This window comes from Cucurbita maxima, unplaced genomic scaffold (assembly GCF_002738345.1).
Source record: "Cucurbita maxima cultivar Rimu unplaced genomic scaffold, Cmax_1.0 Cma_Scf00020, whole genome shotgun sequence".
Classification (NCBI taxonomy): domain Eukaryota; kingdom Viridiplantae; phylum Streptophyta; class Magnoliopsida; order Cucurbitales; family Cucurbitaceae; genus Cucurbita; species Cucurbita maxima.
In genome coordinates, this window is record NW_019272036.1 from 3,544,873 (window position 1) to 3,562,560 (window position 17,688).

General features: G+C 36.6%; 4 protein-coding genes across 4 annotated transcripts; 2 read left to right on the forward strand and 2 right to left on the reverse strand.

Annotated features, from left to right (window-relative positions):
- The first annotated feature begins 239 nt into the window (after positions 1–239).
- Positions 240–2,265, forward strand: LOC111494645 (CASP-like protein 3A1). Its single transcript, XM_023144620.1, has 3 exons — positions 240–613; positions 1,540–1,675; positions 1,812–2,265. Exons 1-3 carry the CDS (start codon positions 315–317, stop codon positions 2,025–2,027), a joined length of 651 nt encoding a protein of 216 aa, XP_023000388.1. The 5' UTR covers positions 240–314; the 3' UTR covers positions 2,028–2,265.
- Positions 2,266–3,027: 762 nt separating this feature from the next.
- Positions 3,028–4,926, reverse strand: LOC111494887 (ankyrin repeat-containing protein At5g02620-like). The gene is made up of 2 exons (XM_023144871.1): positions 4,165–4,926; positions 3,028–4,092 (listed from the first exon to the last, which is right to left on the reverse strand). The coding sequence occupies exons 1-2, from the start codon at positions 4,924–4,926 to the stop codon at positions 3,091–3,093; spliced, it is 1,764 nt and encodes a 587-aa protein (XP_023000639.1). The 3' UTR covers positions 3,028–3,090.
- A 2,496-nt stretch (positions 4,927–7,422) lies between these two features.
- On the reverse strand, positions 7,423–8,347 carry LOC111494646 (ethylene-responsive transcription factor TINY-like). The gene has a single exon (XM_023144621.1). The coding sequence runs from the start codon at positions 8,278–8,280 to the stop codon at positions 7,630–7,632; it is 651 nt and encodes a 216-aa protein (XP_023000389.1). The 5' UTR covers positions 8,281–8,347; the 3' UTR covers positions 7,423–7,629.
- A 2,117-nt stretch (positions 8,348–10,464) lies between these two features.
- LOC111494623 lies at positions 10,465–13,658 on the forward strand. The gene is made up of 9 exons (XM_023144599.1): positions 10,465–10,677; positions 11,314–11,390; positions 11,759–11,987; positions 12,086–12,240; positions 12,332–12,377; positions 12,470–12,561; positions 12,675–12,771; positions 13,009–13,065; positions 13,183–13,658. The coding sequence occupies exons 1-9, from the start codon at positions 10,525–10,527 to the stop codon at positions 13,327–13,329; spliced, it is 1,053 nt and encodes a 350-aa protein (XP_023000367.1). The 5' UTR covers positions 10,465–10,524; the 3' UTR covers positions 13,330–13,658.
- The last annotated feature ends 4,030 nt before the right edge of the window (positions 13,659–17,688 follow it).

Sequence of the window (17,688 nt, forward strand, 5' to 3'; positions counted from 1 at the left end):
AAGCTCGGATACATTGAGTACTAGTGGCAAGTACTAGCTCACAATTGATACTAAAGATATGGCTTCCTCACCCCAAAGTCTCTCTCCCATATTTACTATTTACAGTAGGTAAAAGATTATTCAATGTGTTTTTAAATTTATTTTACCGCAGAAGAAAGATGGTAAAAATTGGAGGGAATCAAAATACCGAGCGGCAGAATGATATAAATAAACTCTCTTGTATTTTATTTATAAACTTTCTCCACAAAAACGCTGGTACAACACAGAATTCTCTCAGAGAATCCCACCGGAAAGATTGCCTGAAACTTTACCATATGGCTGGTGACCGGAAAATGTCGTCTGTGCCGGAGGTAGCGGTTCAGCTACCGGAGATGACGAAGGTGGCGGCTATGGCGTCCAAGAGTGGCACGATTGGTGGACTGATTGAACCGTCGGACCGAAGCTTAGACCGCCTGAGAGCTGATTTGTGTCAGTTGATGCTGAGGCTGATTTGTGTTGCTACGTCGGTGACGGCAATGTCGTTGATGGTTACGGCGGCGGAGTCTAGCACTGTTTCCATTTACGGATTTGAACTTCCCGTTCATTCCAACTGGTCGTTCTCGGACGTATTCGAGTAAGTTTCGTCGTTTGTTTTGTTGGTGCTTAATGCCTTAGGGGTTTTGGTGATTTGAATCTGTGATTGGCTTGTAAGAAAGGAAGAACCGTGAGATCCATCAGTTGAAACGTGACTGCTCTGTGGAGGAATGGCGATCCTCTGTAACTATATTACTGCTGTAACTTTTAATTTCTTGTTTGCCTCTCTTCATCGTTTGTTCTCCTTCAATCTTTCATTGGAATGCTTCAGATATTCATCCAAGGGAGGAGAGGAGAGGAGAAAATTGGAGGGCTAAGGATTGGACGGTGTTTTCTGTCTGCTTTTGGGGGAAACATTTTACTGCATTTTCTTTTTGTTTCTTACTGAGCTTTCTTCGCATCCAAACAGAATGTCATCTATTTTTTCTTTTCGTTCCCGAACACTTTTGATTTCATTATTACTGGTTTGCCTACTTTGGTAAAGGCCACATTAAATCTTACGGTTGATTCAGTCGTTTTTCCTCTGTTTGGATGCTGACAAACCTGCCTTTCTTCGAATGGAGAAAATGGAATCTGGAACCTCTTCATCCAAGTTTTATGGCTTCGTCTAAATGTAATGAACAGAATTGAACCCGTGAACCCAATTTCTTCTTTCCTCAAAATATTCCCTGTTTCCTGTTTGTCTTCTTCTGGACCGGTTTATGACTATCTATACAAAATTTTAACCAACTGCCTTCCGCATAATTTCTTCGTTTTCTTTATTATTCTTATTGCTTCAATGGTGCCATGGATCACCGTGTTGATTCTTTTTTAAAGGATAATAAAATAAAGAGTTTGTTGCATTTGCTTAGACTTGTGTTATTATAAAAATGAATTACGTGTTGAATCAAACAGAAATTGGGTTGTGGGGTTTTTGTTCTAATGAGTTGAAATTCGTTGAACCCCGTGAGTTTTTGGTGAGTGCAGGTATCTTGTTGGAGTTTCAGGGGCTGTCGCTGTCTACTCTTTGCTGCAGCTTCTCGTTACTACTTCCAAGCTTATCAGGAAGTCCCCAGTGCTTGGCTCCAGAAGTCAAGCCTGGCTTATTTTCGCTGTTGATCTGGTAAGGGAAAGAGTAGCATATTGATTATAATTTCTGGAAGAAATGTTCTTGAGACTAGACGGTTGTTTTATGCGATTCATCAAAGGGAGTGTACTATTAGGACTGTTTTTTCAAGAATTTGTTGTGCTGGTCGCAGGCCTTGGCATATGCACTGATGAGTGCTGGATCCGCTGCAGCTGGGATCTCAAATCTGAATCGCACTGGCATTCGGCACACAACTCTGCCTAACTTTTGTAAGCCTTTACAACGCTTTTGTAACCACGTTGCCATATCTATTGCCTTCACATTCTTTACCTGCTGCTTGCTCACAACTTCTGCAATCCAATATGTTATTTGGCTCTCCAAAAACTGAACCCTCATGAGAAATGAACCTTCTGCCTATGGGAAAACGTAATGTAAAGAATATGGTGTTTCTTTCTGTCCCTTCTGGTTTCATAGTGTCCTTAAATCAAATGAAACTTGTACGGTGTGCATACATGGTAGCATCCCACTGTTTTTTTAGCTGAGATTGTTCATTTAGATAGCTATTAGTGGTTTTATGGTGTATTAACTTTGATCTCAAGTGTTTTAAAGAATGAGGTTGTTAACTCTCTTTTTTTCGTAAACTATTTGAATTTTTAGATCTCGGAATCCACATAGTAAATCATTCAGAGTCCTCCTCCATCCCTTTCATGATGAAGGGAGACACAAACACTAGATAAGGCCCTTCAATTAAAAAAATGTTTTTAAATATTTGGAAAGTGATTCGAATCATACTTAAAAACTAGCCTGATGTGAGATTAAGAAATAAGTGTGTCTGAGTTTAGTGAATTAGACATCAATTATCATTTCAAAAAATAATGATTTGATTTTTTTACTTGCGATGATCACTAAAATAAATAAAAATAAAGTGTTAATATCTATGAGATTTACTATACTCTCTCTCTAAAATGAAGTTAAGAGATAGATTTAAGTGTAGCAACCATTTTTTGAACTAGGGAAATTGTATGTCTTCTAATTGAAGCCTCTCTTCGGGTGGAACATCTCTTAGTCTAATTTTATTTTATTTCTAAAGTTTTGGTCAACCCATTATATCTTTAAATATTTTTCATATTATATAATTGAGATGTCTTGATTTTATATAACACAACTTCTCATGCATATTTGCTCTCTGTTCTTTCTTTTGAAGAATAACGTTCATCTTATATAATTCAATCTCTTTAGAAATTGTTTTTAATTCCGAGTTCCAATTGGAGAGCTTTTAGTGTAAGTTTCGAGTTCCAATTGGAAATCACACCACTTACATACTCAATCTAGATGAACACAAAGAATAAGAGAGATGCATCTTAAAAGATATAGGTATATAGAGGGTATATACATCAAATTATTATATATAATTATCTATCATAAAGGTTGGATTTTGGTTATTTTTCAGTTTAGAAAGAGCGATATCCTCTTTGGTAACAATTCTCAATATCCGAATTCTGACTTTCCGTCTTGGCTGAATTTTCTTTTCTTCCATTTCTTCTTCTTCTTTGTTTCTTCGATTTATGCACATGGTGCTCGATCAACATCACAGTCAATCCAATAAATACTACTCCCAAAATACCCCCACTCACCGCCGTAACCACCGACACCCAATTCCCAACACCCTCATCGCGTGGTACCACCACCCAAATCGCCGCCACGTACCCCGTCGCCATGAACGCCACCGCCACCCACATCACCTTCTGCGCTACCATTACCATCACAATCTGCGGCTTCCGCCGAAACGGAACCACGCTGATCACAACGATCACCAACCCCAACGACGTGAACAATGCCACGTCGTTACACACCATGAAGATTCTGAAAGCTAACGTGTCGCTCACCGTCGATTGCCCTACTTTCCTTTTGTTTTTCTCGTCTTCTTGTTGGTACACTCCGCCGGGTGGGTTTATCCCGGCGGCGAATGTCACCGTCGCGATTAAAATCGCCACCAAAACAATCGTGTTTCTCGCGTTTTGGAGTGCCTCCGTGTACATTTTGACACGGTGTCGTTTCACATGGGAGTTAATTTTACGGTCGTGGTCGGTTAAAACAGGGGATGGTATTTTTTCCGCCTCCGATTTAGTCGAAAACTGATCGGCAAATTTTGAGTCCGACGGAATCATGGTTGGGACGATTAGTTCTTGGCTTCTTCCATCCACGTGGCTCCACAAGGAGGGGCTGGAAGAGGAAGCGGCGGCGTTGGTCTGATAAATGGTGGACATGTCGGTGTATTGTGAAGGGGATAACACTTCGGAGTATCTCCGGCCACCGAATTTAATCAGTAAACTTTCCAGTCGGCGATTCTCCGGCGTGTCTCCGATTTGATCGAGTATATCAAGGGCGGTTTGTCCTTTGTAATTCCTGGAATTTATCTCCACCCCTGTTTTCCTGATCAAAAACTCTGCTATCTGCAGGGGATTTCATAAATAATTGTTTGATTTCATTTCATAATTTAAATTGGTTTTTTCAATTGAATTTACCTGATAACGTTGAGCACCAACAGCAACATGAAGAACAGTGTTATTGTAACGATCACGACAGTTCAATAGGTTCGATCCGTTAGAGATATGGAACAAGTAAACAAACGCATCGATCCAGCCATAACGAATGGCGAGATGGAAGATGGTTTCTCCCTCTTTTGTGGATTGGTAAAAGGATGAAGAAGCCAACGACAGAAATTCTTCAAGAATTACAACTTTGCCATTCATGACAGCCAAATGCAACGGCGTGTACCCATTGTTGTTGTACTGCATACTCATATTCGCATCGCGTTGCAGCAACGTCCATGCCATTTCTCTCAACCCTTTGCTGCAAGCTATATGCAACGCCAAGTTCCCATTCGAGTCCGCCAAGTGTGCCAATTTTGGACTCGCATTAACCAGCTCTCTCACCACATCCGTGTGCCCATTCGACGCAGCTCCATGAATACAACTCTGTTCGCCGACATCTTCCTCATAGCTCGAGGCTCCATTTTCAGCTAATAAAAGGGCCACGACATCGAGATGGCCCTGGGAACAAGCAAGTGAAAAGCCAGTGAGTTTGTCGGCGTTTCGTTTTGAAGCAACATTGGGATTGGCCTTAAGAAGCGCCTCAACGACTTTGACATGTCCGTGGCGACAAGCTTCATGAAATGGCGACTCGACGGCTTCGTTCGCCGTATCGGCATCGACCGCATCGACGTGTTGCGGGTTAATTGCTTCGTTTTCTGTCACTGAATTTGGCTGCAAGAGATTCTGATCCATTGCAAAGCGATTGAATGAGTGGAGGAGGATAATGAGGGTGGGATTTATAAGAAATTGATGGAACAAATTCTTGGAAGCTTAGCTGATTGACTTTAACACCAAGTCAATTGGGGCAGTTTCCTTTATTTATTTATTTTTATTTTGGAACAAAAATTAATTTCGTTTCACACACCGTTTTCCGTGAAGTTTAGGGGTAGCCTTCAATTTATTGTCGAGTTTCTGTACGCGTCGGGAAATATAATGGCTGACTTTTAGCTCCAAACCTTTTTCTTTGTCTGGTTGTGTTTGAAATTTACTAGGAAAGTAACGACCAAAGATCTCACTCCATTTTCTACAAATGTTTCCCACACAAACAAAAAAACAAATTCCTGACATGAAATCTTTTCGGAAAGCACAAAGCAAGTCACTAGAGTTCATGCTAAATATATACACAATTCTTAACTATACGTGATATAATTTACATCAATAACTAAAATTTTATAAAACTCAAATATCAAACATTTAAGAGGTATAACGCATACTTCGATTACAAATGTCGAATATTTTTAAAAACCTTCAACTAAACCTAAACTCTTAAAAAAAACTAACCCTATCCCATTTTTACTATTTGAGTTGAGTAGTTGGATCCCATAAATTATATTATTTAGAATAGGTTTGTGTTCAATATGCATTAAAAATGCAGGGGTGTACATAGTCCGGGTTGGGTTGGGTTAAGGGATATTTTTGACCCAACCCAAAAGTTCGGGTTGGTTGGATTAGTAACCCAACCCAACCTTCTATTTTCGGGTTGGGTTGTCGAGTTGTCTGTTGTTTTTCGATAATCAGCCAGAGAAATTCGGTGAGAGGAAATCGTCGACGGGAGGTTGTTAGAAGAAAAATAAAATGCGTAAAATAAAAGAGAGAGAATGACTGAAATTTTGACTGCTTTCAAAATCAGGTTATTCGATATTGGGAACAAATTTCCTATTTAAATATAAACTATCCTAAAAATGGCTGGAGAGTGGCCAACTAAATGTGTGTCACTCCCTACAAAATTGTCGTCTAAAACTTTGGTGATCCATTCGACGTGTTTTGTCAAATGGGCAAATGGAGGTATTCTGAAATCGTGTGAATCTAAATAATTTGAACTCTTCCTAAAACCTGTGGTATATCTACCTTATTATTTGAACTCCGATCTTTGAGCGTAGTTCTTCAAATTTCACCCGCGTCAGGGACTTGGTGAAAATGTCTCCAAGTTGTTCTTGGAGAGTGGCCAACTAAATGTGTGTCACTCGTGTGAATCTAAATAAGGAACAACTCAACAAACCTAGGTTTTATCTAACAATCTCTTCCTAAAACCTGTGGTATATCTACCTTATTATTTGAACTCCGATCTTTGAGCGTAGTTCTTCAAATTTCACCCGTGCCAGGGACTTGGTGAAAATGTCTCCAAGTTGTTCCTCTGTTCGGATGTAATCAATCTTGATGAGCCCTCGATCTGCACATTCTCAGATGTAGTGGAATCTGATTTCTACGTATAGCTTTGTTGTCTCCGTTCGTGCAAAACAACTCTTATAATTTTGGTTGGGTTGGTTCGGGTTGTCGATTGCCGAGTTGGATGCACCCCATGAGAGCTTTAACTTTTAACATTAACTTCTTTCCAATCATCCAATCACGTGATGGAATTATTTAACAGTGTCACGTCATCCGACGTCAAATAAGGAAACGTTTTGATATTTAAAATTTAAAATTTCTTCTCTTTCATGAATATAATAAACAGATAATATTAATTTAATAACATTAAAGTCTCGTTTGTTTTTGTCTTTAGTGGTAAAGTGTGTGGGTCCCACTAACGGTACACTTGACAAAATCCCAATTCGCGTTCCGACTTCATCCCATCCGCCCAACGCCAACGGTACTCTCTCTCTCTCTCTCCTCAATCTTATCTCTTAAATCTATCCCCACTCTTTATTTTCTTAAATGGGGCTATTAAAATTTTATCAACAAATTTATAATGCCATTTTCAAATTTATTACCGTTTAAAAGTTTAAACTATAGTTTTAATTCTGTTTTTTTAGAATTATTAATATTTTAATTAATTAACTCTCATTTGATTGTGAACATAAGCGTAGTTGAAATTCATTATCGCTTTTTTCTTGAAATAATTCAATCAACAATTAAATAAATTAATACAAAAGTAATTCAACTGGTAATTTTCTCTTATTTTTCATCCATTAAATATTTATATTGGAAATTAGCTACTAAAATCTTAAATTTCTCAAAAATTTTGGCCTTAAATACTAAATAAAATTATTATTAAATATAGAATATAAAAGTATGAATATTACAAAACCAATAATTATAATTTTAAGCCATGTCAATTTATTTATAGTCATTATCAAAGGGTAAAAAAGACATTTATCTAAATAATAATTATTTTTTGAAGGGAAACATTCATTTAACTAAATTATTAATCGACCTTATTTTGAAAATAATTGAAGAACTCCAAAATTAGACAACCTGGAAACTAAGGATTAGAATAACAAATATATCACAGTATTTAATTTCAATACATTTTTAATATCTTACAAGAATATCAATTATATTGTTTTTTTCTTAAAATTTAAATAACCTCGGTGGCTAATGGCTATCGAGTAAAGCAATAATTTATATATTTTTTACCGCGTGAATTGTCGCCAATTTTACCTGGCAACCCCGAGGTAATTAATCCCACAGAGCACCATAAAAGCTGCAGGGGAATAAACTGTCCTCCGCCGCCAATTGGTCGGAGAAAGAACAGCCGTCGAATTCTGCCGCCAACGGCATTGCCACGTACTCCCACCATTCCCACGATTCAGCAACCAATTTGAACTCGTTCAGTGACTCAGTACCAAAATCGTCTTCTATATTCGGTAACTCCACAATCTCACTAAGCTCCTCCTCCTCCTCCTCCGATGGCGAGGGCAATGCAGTGGCCATCGCCGCCGCTTTAGCGGCGGCTGCTTGAATATCGTGCGGCATGAGCGACGCCGGGCGGGGCAAATATGAGGCGAGTTCAGGGTAATTGAGGGTAGCCGAGTCACCTTTAATGCACAACGCAGCCGCGTCGTGTGCACGCGCTGCCATTTCCGGCGTGGGAAAAGTGCCTAGCCAAATTCGGGATTTCTTACGCGGCTGGCGGATTTCCGACACCCATTTACCCCAGCTTCTCTTCCGTACGCCTCTGAAAACAGGATGTCTGTTGCAGTCTCTGGTTCTCTTGCGGGGCGGTGGGTCTGGTTGAGCCGGTCCGGCACCGGGAACCGGTCGGGTGGAGGGAAATGAAGAAGAAAGTGGTGGTGGAGTAGTGGGGTATGAGCTCTTTGGCTTCGCCATTTGTAACAGAGTCCGTGGATTTGATGCTCTGTTCGAATATAGCAATGAGAAGCTTTTGTAGGGAATGTCGTTGGGGCCGCTCCTAGCCCCTAGGAACACAGATTTAAATAATAATAATAAATATATTTTTTACTAAATTACCATTTTGGTAATTTTTAAACGTCGCCGTCTTTATCCCTTTTTAGATAAAATTCATTTTTAAAAAAACAATTTTATTCCAGTTGTAATAAATATAACCTACCCTATTTATTGAGAATATATATATATATATTTGTACAATTGAATTTTGATTATAATTAATTAATTAAGCTCTTTTCATATACAATTAATTAATTAAAATTTTAATTATATTTTTCAACTCCTATTTGATCAATAAATTTATTAAAATTGTTATAAAACACTAAAAATAATATATTTTTTTTAAATTATTATTATTCTAATATATGAAAGAGGGTAGGACCCAAATCACAAATAAGTCCGAGGGGACCCACCATTTTAGGGTTTCTATCTTTCTTCTCCCCTCCAATTGGCTGCTGGAATTTTCTTATTTTTCTGACTCTTGACAAATCTGTCTTAATTATAAAAAACAATTAAAAAATAATTGCATATATGATTCCGATAAGCAATTCACAAATATGTATTTGTAATTAATTATTTTGAGTCTAATATTGATTTTAAAAAATTGTAATATTCTGTTTTCTTTTATTAATAATATTTAAACTAAATAATTGAATCGAGATCTAAAATGAAGATGCTATGATTTAATCAAAAGATACCTTTTATAATTTTGTAAATAATATAATGTTAAAGTAAATAATTATAATTATATCTCGATTTTTGTTTTCAAATTATGTTATTTAAAATTTAACAAAAAATTAAAAAAAAAATAGTAACACTATCATTATATATATTCATTTGCATCGATAATGGAGTAATAATTATTTAATAATTTATATAGACAATATTGAGTCAATGTTGAATAGAAATGTGTCAATTTTGTTGAAATTGATATTTAATAATATAATTATAAATATAATGGGAAATTATTATAATGTTGCCATGATTTGATAATTAATTTTTTTTATTATATTATTTACCAGTATGTTAACGTATTCTATTTGTAAATTGCTCCCAACTATTTTTTTTAATTAATAATGTTATTAATTAGGCCTTACGGGCCATGTATTGGGCCAACCTAGTTTGTGCCTTATTGGGCTTATCCTCCTTGGGCCGGTGATATTACTCAATCCCAAATTCGAAATCGAAGCCCAATAAGAAATAGCTACTTTCTTACCCGATATGGTAATATTTTATTAATTTTTAGTTAAATCATCGTGATAACGAACGATCCAATCATCCACTTTTGAGCTAATAATAAATGGCTTATGTATTGATATTTATATTATTATTTAAATAAAATATCAATATACTTATTTCAAATCCAAAAAAAAAAAATAATAATAATAATAAAAGAAAATAAAAGAGAGAAAAGAATGAAACAGTAAGCTTTGAAATGTTTTATATGGGTTTGAATTTGGTTGAATGGATTAGAAATATTAGAAGAAAAGGAAAGTGAAAGTAAGTTGGTAGTAAGTTTGTTTACCTGACGCTACATTCATATATCAGCCTTTAAATTATTTTATTTATTTATTTATTTATTCATTTTTCATGATTAGAATATTATTATTTGTGGGTGTTCCCAAATCTTTAGATGGAAGTATGTTCCGACCAAAAGCGGTTAACATGGGCTGCACGTCCTATGAACCATATTCAATCTTATTAGGTGGGGTTTAGGTGGAGTTGATGGTCCAAAAAATTGGGGTGAATTTGGGGAAAGTGGTTAGGAGGACATCACACCACCAACCTCATTTCCCGACCGACGTGCCCACATTTTCTGTATGTCACTTATGCCAACAATAAATTTAATTACCAAATTATTATTATTTAAATGTTTTAATATTCCCCATTTATTCCAATTTAAGATCTTAATTAATTTTCAACAGGGACAAAATATTGTTAACACTCTTGCTTAATATATATATATATATATATATATATATATATATATTGATTTTATTATTCGTTTTTGGACAAAAGAATGAAAATAGATTTCCACGTAAGCAGAAACATGCAATATATATATATATATATATTTATTAGAATTGCTGCATATAAAGCGGGAAAATAGGCACTTAATTCCACGACCCAAAAAAGGGGACACTATCTTCAATCTTCGTTAGAAGAATGAACGTGTCCGACAGTGTCGACAAGTCGCATCCCATCGGAGTCGACGACTTGTATCGGCCTCTTCCTTCTATCTACTTGGCCTTCTCCTTCATTTGGCTACTCTCCGCCTGCTCCTGGACTGTTAACATCTACAAGAACCGTCACTTTCAGGTTCGAATACTTTCTTTCTGTTCACTGTTTGTTCAACTTTGATTATGTGGGAAGAGTTTGAAATCAGTTTAGGCTAACAGCTGATTTGGTGGATTTTGATGAATCTTTTAGTTGTTTATCAGTTCTTGAAGTGAACTCTCTGAATGGATCAATTTCTGTATTGATGGAGCCAACTTTGATCGTTTTGATTCGGTTTAATCATACGTAATTTTGTATATCGCTTGATTCGGGCAAACTAAACGGCGTTTATCTGTTTTAATTTGATCTCTATGCACTCTTTGATTCGAGAGGATTATATCGATAGGTTTGTTAGATTATTTAATTTTCTCGCTTCTTTCGGTTTTGACTCGGTACTTGATTTCCGAGTTACTCGTTCGTCTTGTTTTGCAAGCAATTCAACAATAATTAATTAATTTCCCCCTTTCACGTTGTTACGGAGATTAGAAATTGTCGCCTTCAGAAAATGACGAATAAGTTCTTTTAACTGTATGCGTATTCTTCTTTCACAATTATGTATTTAGCATTTTCTTCTGGATTTTCAATCATCGTCGTTTTTGTTGCTTCAGGTGTGGATTTTGTATTAATTGTGACTTCTTTTTCATTTTTTTTTAATGGATTGTTGTTGCTCGAGAGCAGACCAATAACTTGCAGTGGTCACTCGCCTCCATTCCTCTTCTCAAAGCTTTGCAGCTAACTTTATCTTTCCTTTTTTGGTATGTTCAATCTATTTTTCCTTTCCTTTTTTGTTTCTGGTAAATAGTGTTATAAACTGTTAAATTGGAATTCAATATCGACGTGAAATCTTCCCTTGATCTGATTTGAAATGAGACTAGTCTGCAAATCTTGTAATTTTATTCTTTACTTTTCTTATTAGGGACAACCAATTTCGACATATCTTCATACTATGATATTGTCCACTTTGGGTATAAGCTCTTCGTTACTTTGTTTTGGGTTCTCCAAAAAGCTTCTTGCCAATGGAGAAAGTTGTCCTTACTCATATACCATGATCTGGGACTTTGTATTCCCAAAATTTATAGTTTCTCTTGGCCCATTTGAACTCCTATTTAATCTACAATCGCAGGTATTCATGTTTTTACATTGAGACATGCTCCTTATGGATGTCATTTGGGGTTTATGTAACTGGAGTGCTCTTTCAGACGGCTTCTGTTGTGTCCTTTTTACTTATTTCTCATGGCTATTGCATCATGTCCGAGCACCTTTCAGTTTCTGAGCGACGAACTACTGCTTCGATTGGCTGTATATTTTATTTGACGCTTGTTGGTTACCGAGCTTCCATACCGTACTTCTCTGTGAGTTTACTGAGCTGTAGCCTCATGCTTTAGAAATGATTGCTGTTGCACGATTTCACCTCCCTTGATTCTCAATCCCAGCTTCCTATTTGATCCAGGTCTTACTTCTGCTTAATTACTTCATTTCCTTCTATGTGATTTTCCACCACATATATCAAAATCTACTGGCATTGCAAGGACAATTGAGTTTCATTATGGAAGAGGACGTTCAAGCAATGCACGATGCCATTCTAACGAAATACAAGATGTTCAAGTATGCAATTACTTTGTAGACTCTTATCTACATGTCATATTTAGATGGTAAATCTTGTTTCTGATGTGCTACTTTCATATATATTACACAGAAAATTTCGGGGAATAATGCAAATTGTTGTCATGGCAGAAATTATGGTATGATTCGATATGGCATCTTATCGTTAAATCGATTTTATATGTTATATATGGATCAGTCCTCACTCCTTAGTCTTTTGTTTGGTTTTCAGATATTCCTGAACATGGATGATTCAGTGGAAATTTACTGGCTTCGTCTGTTGGTACGAGAATGGGCCCTCTTCTGCATCTTCTGCTACATCGGGTATGTATATGTATATGTATATGTATATGATCATACTTTTATGAGAATAGCTTAATTTTGTTTGGGAGAATTTCAGTCTTAAGGTTATTGGCTTTTTCCTCTCCATATTGCAGCTGGATCTTTAGGTCCCAAGACTTGGCCTCCCGTTTCTCTGTTATGCAAACTTTTAAGTCTGAAGAGAATAGGATTGTCCCTCCTATTTACAGCGTTGTAAGTATTATATTAGAATCAATACAGAGACCAACCCAGAAATCTTTTTTCTCTCTTAATCTTTTGTTGACTTGTAAAATTTACTAGCAAGGTAATTTATTAGAATCATACAAAATAGTGTTAGTGAAGATCGATAATGAGCATTGCTTAAAGTTGAAGGGGCCATCCTTCAGATGCAATTTTGAATTTGACACCACCTGAATTCTCTTGCTTTACTAATTGCTGCAAGAATTACAGGACGTGGATGCATCAACATTTAGAGAGTTTAACAGTCATAATTGGCAAATTGGCGTGGTAGATTCTTTGAGCTAGTTATGTTATTTCAGTTTCAGTTTCATTTTCATTTTGATGTTCTTAAACATATTACTTCTACAATACATTGTATTGAGAGACTCTGTTTATTCGACGCAGCCGACCTCGCTCTCCCAAATGGAAAGTTCGAAGGAATCTATTTTTGTGATAATTCAACACCCTCGTGTATGTAATTTCAACAAAAAATTCACGCCAAACCCAGCAGATTCCGAGTCTTCGCCTGCAGATGAGGCCAGGCATTCATGATCTGATGCAACTCAGCCTTTTGATTGAGTTGTTTTTTCTTTTTTTGTTTGTTTTTTTTTCCCATCTTTTTCCCGTTCAACAGGTACACCGCAGTTCACATTTTACAGAAAATGTTGATGGCAACTAGGAAGGATGTTAATAAGTCGCATTTTGTAGGCCTGAGCTTCCCAATTCTTATTGACAAACACTTTTACTTACAGAATCAAATTGTACATATTCTTCTTCTCTTTCTCTCCCTCTGATTAAATCTGTCCACATTAGAAGGTGAGTATGAAATCTTTTCAACTATATTGTTAATTTTCTTTCTGTTATCTAAACTTCAAACTTTTTATTAATAAACAAATGATTTGTAAAGCTTATAAAGTATAATTAGTTGTAATGTTTTTATTCATGATATTTAATTTTTTTCTCGGCAACCCGTGGATCTAACACTGTTCTGAACTAATCAATTGAAGGAAATGATGTGGTTTCATGTCAATTATGTAATCGGCGAAAAAGGAAGGGGCTGTGTTGATGGGTCTTCTGCCAAATGGGTTTTCTGTGGGAGTAATGGATGTGAGGTTAAATTAGGGGAAGCAGCTGTGTTGCTTTCGCCTAAGAAGTGGTAAAGATTTTTATTCCATTATCTCCAATGCGCTAGGTCGTCATCTTCATTTATTTATCGTCTTCTTTAGGGCGGTGTGGAAACCTCTCTCTACCACATGCGTTTTAAAGTCTAAAGAAGACAAACATGATGTCATGACGATCAATATGTTTCATATAGTCAACTTTAATCCAAATGTTTTGCTATGATTAATTGTTCTGAAATAGTTGAAGCCCACTACTAGTAGATATTGTCTGCTTTGACCCATTGCGTATAGCCGTTAATTTCATGGTTTTAATATGCCTCAACCAGGGAGGGAGAGGTTTCTACGCCCTCTTTTTTATTACTGAAAAACGTGCATGTTCATGTTCATGTAAAAGACTCCAAATCATGAAAAGTTCTGAAGCAATTGGATTAGGAAAGTTGAGCATAATCAAATGCTTAACATACTCGTTTTTCATAAGCTTTTTTTTGGATAGATGCATATGTAAAGAAGCTCAATATGATGTAAAGACATGTCTGCTCATTAAATTGCAGCGCCAAGTGCCATAGAGAAGTGAAACAACCGAAACTAGCGAGATGAAGTCCCAAGCAAGACGTTGGAGACAACCAAGATTGTTCATTATGTTACAAACTGATGCATAATCTTAACAAATGCTAACATTTTTCTGCTTGTGTGTTAAAAAGTTGATTTTTATTGCCTTTCTCTTAAACTAAGAGTGAATCCGTTTGATACACAGCTCTCAAATCACTTTGATTTCATACCTTAGCACGGATGACATCGGTATACCGCATAACCCGAACAATCAAAAGCACAAAAGGGACAATAAGAACAGCATGTTCGATGCGAAAACGACTCGAAACATGCTGTATTATCTCGAGAAAGCAGGAAGAGGAGTATCTGCAGGTGGTGCAGAGGCGGTAAGAAGGTTGTTTTCTGGCAGAGGAGTTGGTTGGTGAAGATGGGTGACATCAGTCTGCAGTGGAGGCTCGACGATGGTGGCAGGATCGGGATTCCGGTCATGGCGTGGACGACAACGACGACAACAGGATTGTTTAAAGAAGCGAGGAAGGAGGTAGCAGAGGAGACGGAGAAAGGAAAGAATGGCAATGAGGAATAAAGCTGAGAGAAGATGGTCTGTGGGGGAGCGAGACCTTTTGCACCCAAATAATATTCCAAGGCAAACCATGGAAAAGAAAGAATGGGAGGTCCTATGGGGGCTCTCTAATGGCTGCCAATTAAATTAGAGAGAGCATTTTTAAGGCACCTCCGGATATCGAGAACATCGTTGATCTGGACAGACTCCCGTGCCATTGCAATTTCAGATTTATTAGAATGGATGCTTTTCGAGTTGTTGATGGTTCGTACTGAATACAACAGGTGCGTGCATAAAGCCAAGCCAAGAGGTTATTACCCCTAAATGGACTATGTTTGACCTTGTTTGAACCTCAAAAGTTGCTAATGAATTATCAGCAAAAAGATATTTCATGCTCGTTAGTAGACAATCACTTATTTACAACAAACCTTTTATATGACTAATCGTAACTATAGAGATTAATTACGGGTATAAAAAAAAGTACAACCTTATTTTTTGAAAATATAAAATTAAATATAAAATTAAATATAAATTTATAATTTAATTAAAAAAATATAAAGTAGGAAAATGGTGGTATTTGAGGGAGGGGCTAGGCTTCCTCTATGGCCCACAAGAACTTGATGGGGAAACGAATAATATTATAAATTTAAGCATAAAATTTACGTATATATTCTTATTCCTCCACCGCAATTATTTATAATGTAATTAATTAATCGTTTATATTTCCATATTTCATCCTTCGCACGTGGAGAAGGTACGTGCGAATTCCTTTCTCGTCCATTATGCTGAATGATCTGTGCAGGTCCGGTCGACCAGGCAGGGGTTGCGAATGGTAGTTTGCAGGTCTCTTTTCAGGTATGATTCATAAAAATAAAAACTCTGTTTGGATTCCGAGAAAATCTCCTTAAGCAATGCTCTACAAATCTTGTAATTCTACAAATTTCTGAGCTTATCGCTTTCCTAACAATGCTCGATATTTGGCTCCATCTTCATCTTTTGAAACGGGATATAACCTAACATTAGTGGATGTTTTGATCAATCAAATTGTTCTAATTCAATCGATTGAGATCGAGAGGAAGTTTTGATCGACATTACTTGAAAAATTATCAGTTAATCAGAGATATCCAAGCTCAATCCATGGATTGAAAGTTTCGCTCTCTTTATAAGATTTTCTGTTTGGCTGTATTTAATCTGCTGTGCTGCTTTTGTAGAGTCGACCGTCTCTTGAAATGTACGTCCGTATATGTCATATAGCAGCTCGTAATCTAGCTCTGGAGCTCATTATATTAACTATTAATTTGAAGTTGGAATGATTTTCTATTAAAAATATGAACGAATGATTGAATATACCATAACTTATCTACTTTGAGTTCAGTTGTTTAGTCGTGATTTAACAATAGGATGATTATGTTCAAGTGAGAGGAAGGGTAGATTAAGGATATGATTAGATATGCCTTATTTATCAGCTTAAGCTTTAGAGTTGAATAGTAATTTAACACGATCTGAGCCTGAATTTGGATGTTGAAATGATGTTCTTAGTAATAAACTGGTGGTGGACTAGCTTCTAATCCTTATAAAACTGACTTCTATTCCAATGCGTCAGGGACTCTATGCTGATAATGGTTGGAGCCTGAATGCGAATATGACTGGTAAAAAGGAATTCTGGAGTGCTGCTGACCAGAAGAAGAAGCCCAAAACAGTCACCCAAACATGGAGACCTGTGTACATGCACGCCAGCCCTTCTGAGGGTATGTGGAATTTATATTACAAAAGCATATAACTGTAGCCGTGCAGTTTGGGAATTGTACAAATCAATATTTATAACCTAAACATTTCATCTAATGGTACTTATGTTTAAGTTGTGGAACAAGGAGTCAGTTGAGGCTGCTTCTGAAATTCTGAGAGTGATTATACTTACTAACTGGACATTTGTTGTGAGATTCCACCTCAATTGGAGAGGGAAACGAGTGCCAGCGAGGACACTGGGCCTCAAGTGTCAGGGGTTGGATTGTGAGATCCTATATCGGTTGAGGAAGAGAACGAATCATTCTTTATAAGGGTGTGGAAACCTCTCCCTAGAAAACGCGTTTTAAAAACCTTGAGGCCCTAATCATGAGTTGCATGTGTTTTATTTGTAGGATATTTGTATTAAAAGTAGAAAGAAAACTGTAACAGCCCAAGCCTACCGCTAGCAGACATTGTCCTCTTTGAGTTTTCCCTTTCATACTTCCCTTCAAGGTTTTTAAAACCTCTCTGTTAGGGAGAGGTTTCCACATCCTTATAAAAAATGTTTCATTCCTTCTCCAAACGAAGTGAGATCTCACATTTGTAGAGCTTGTATGTGATGACACATCTTCTTTATGAGGTATCTCCTGGATGCATTGGATAATAGGCCAATACTAATTAAGCTCAAGTGGTTGGTGAGTTCTGTTATGTTCAATCATCAAATTTTCTACATAGATACCATTTCAATCATAACTGCAGCCCACCAAGGATTAATACAGTCGCATTTGATTAGAAGTATCTATATTTTGGTTTGAATCTTCACTTTCAACAACTTACCAAATATACAGAAAGTGGTGTTTTAGTGATGAGATTGAATAATTTATTTCCAAACATTGTTTGCAAGCATTATTTTGGGAAAGTAATTTGAAAAACACTCATCTACGTAGTTTGGAA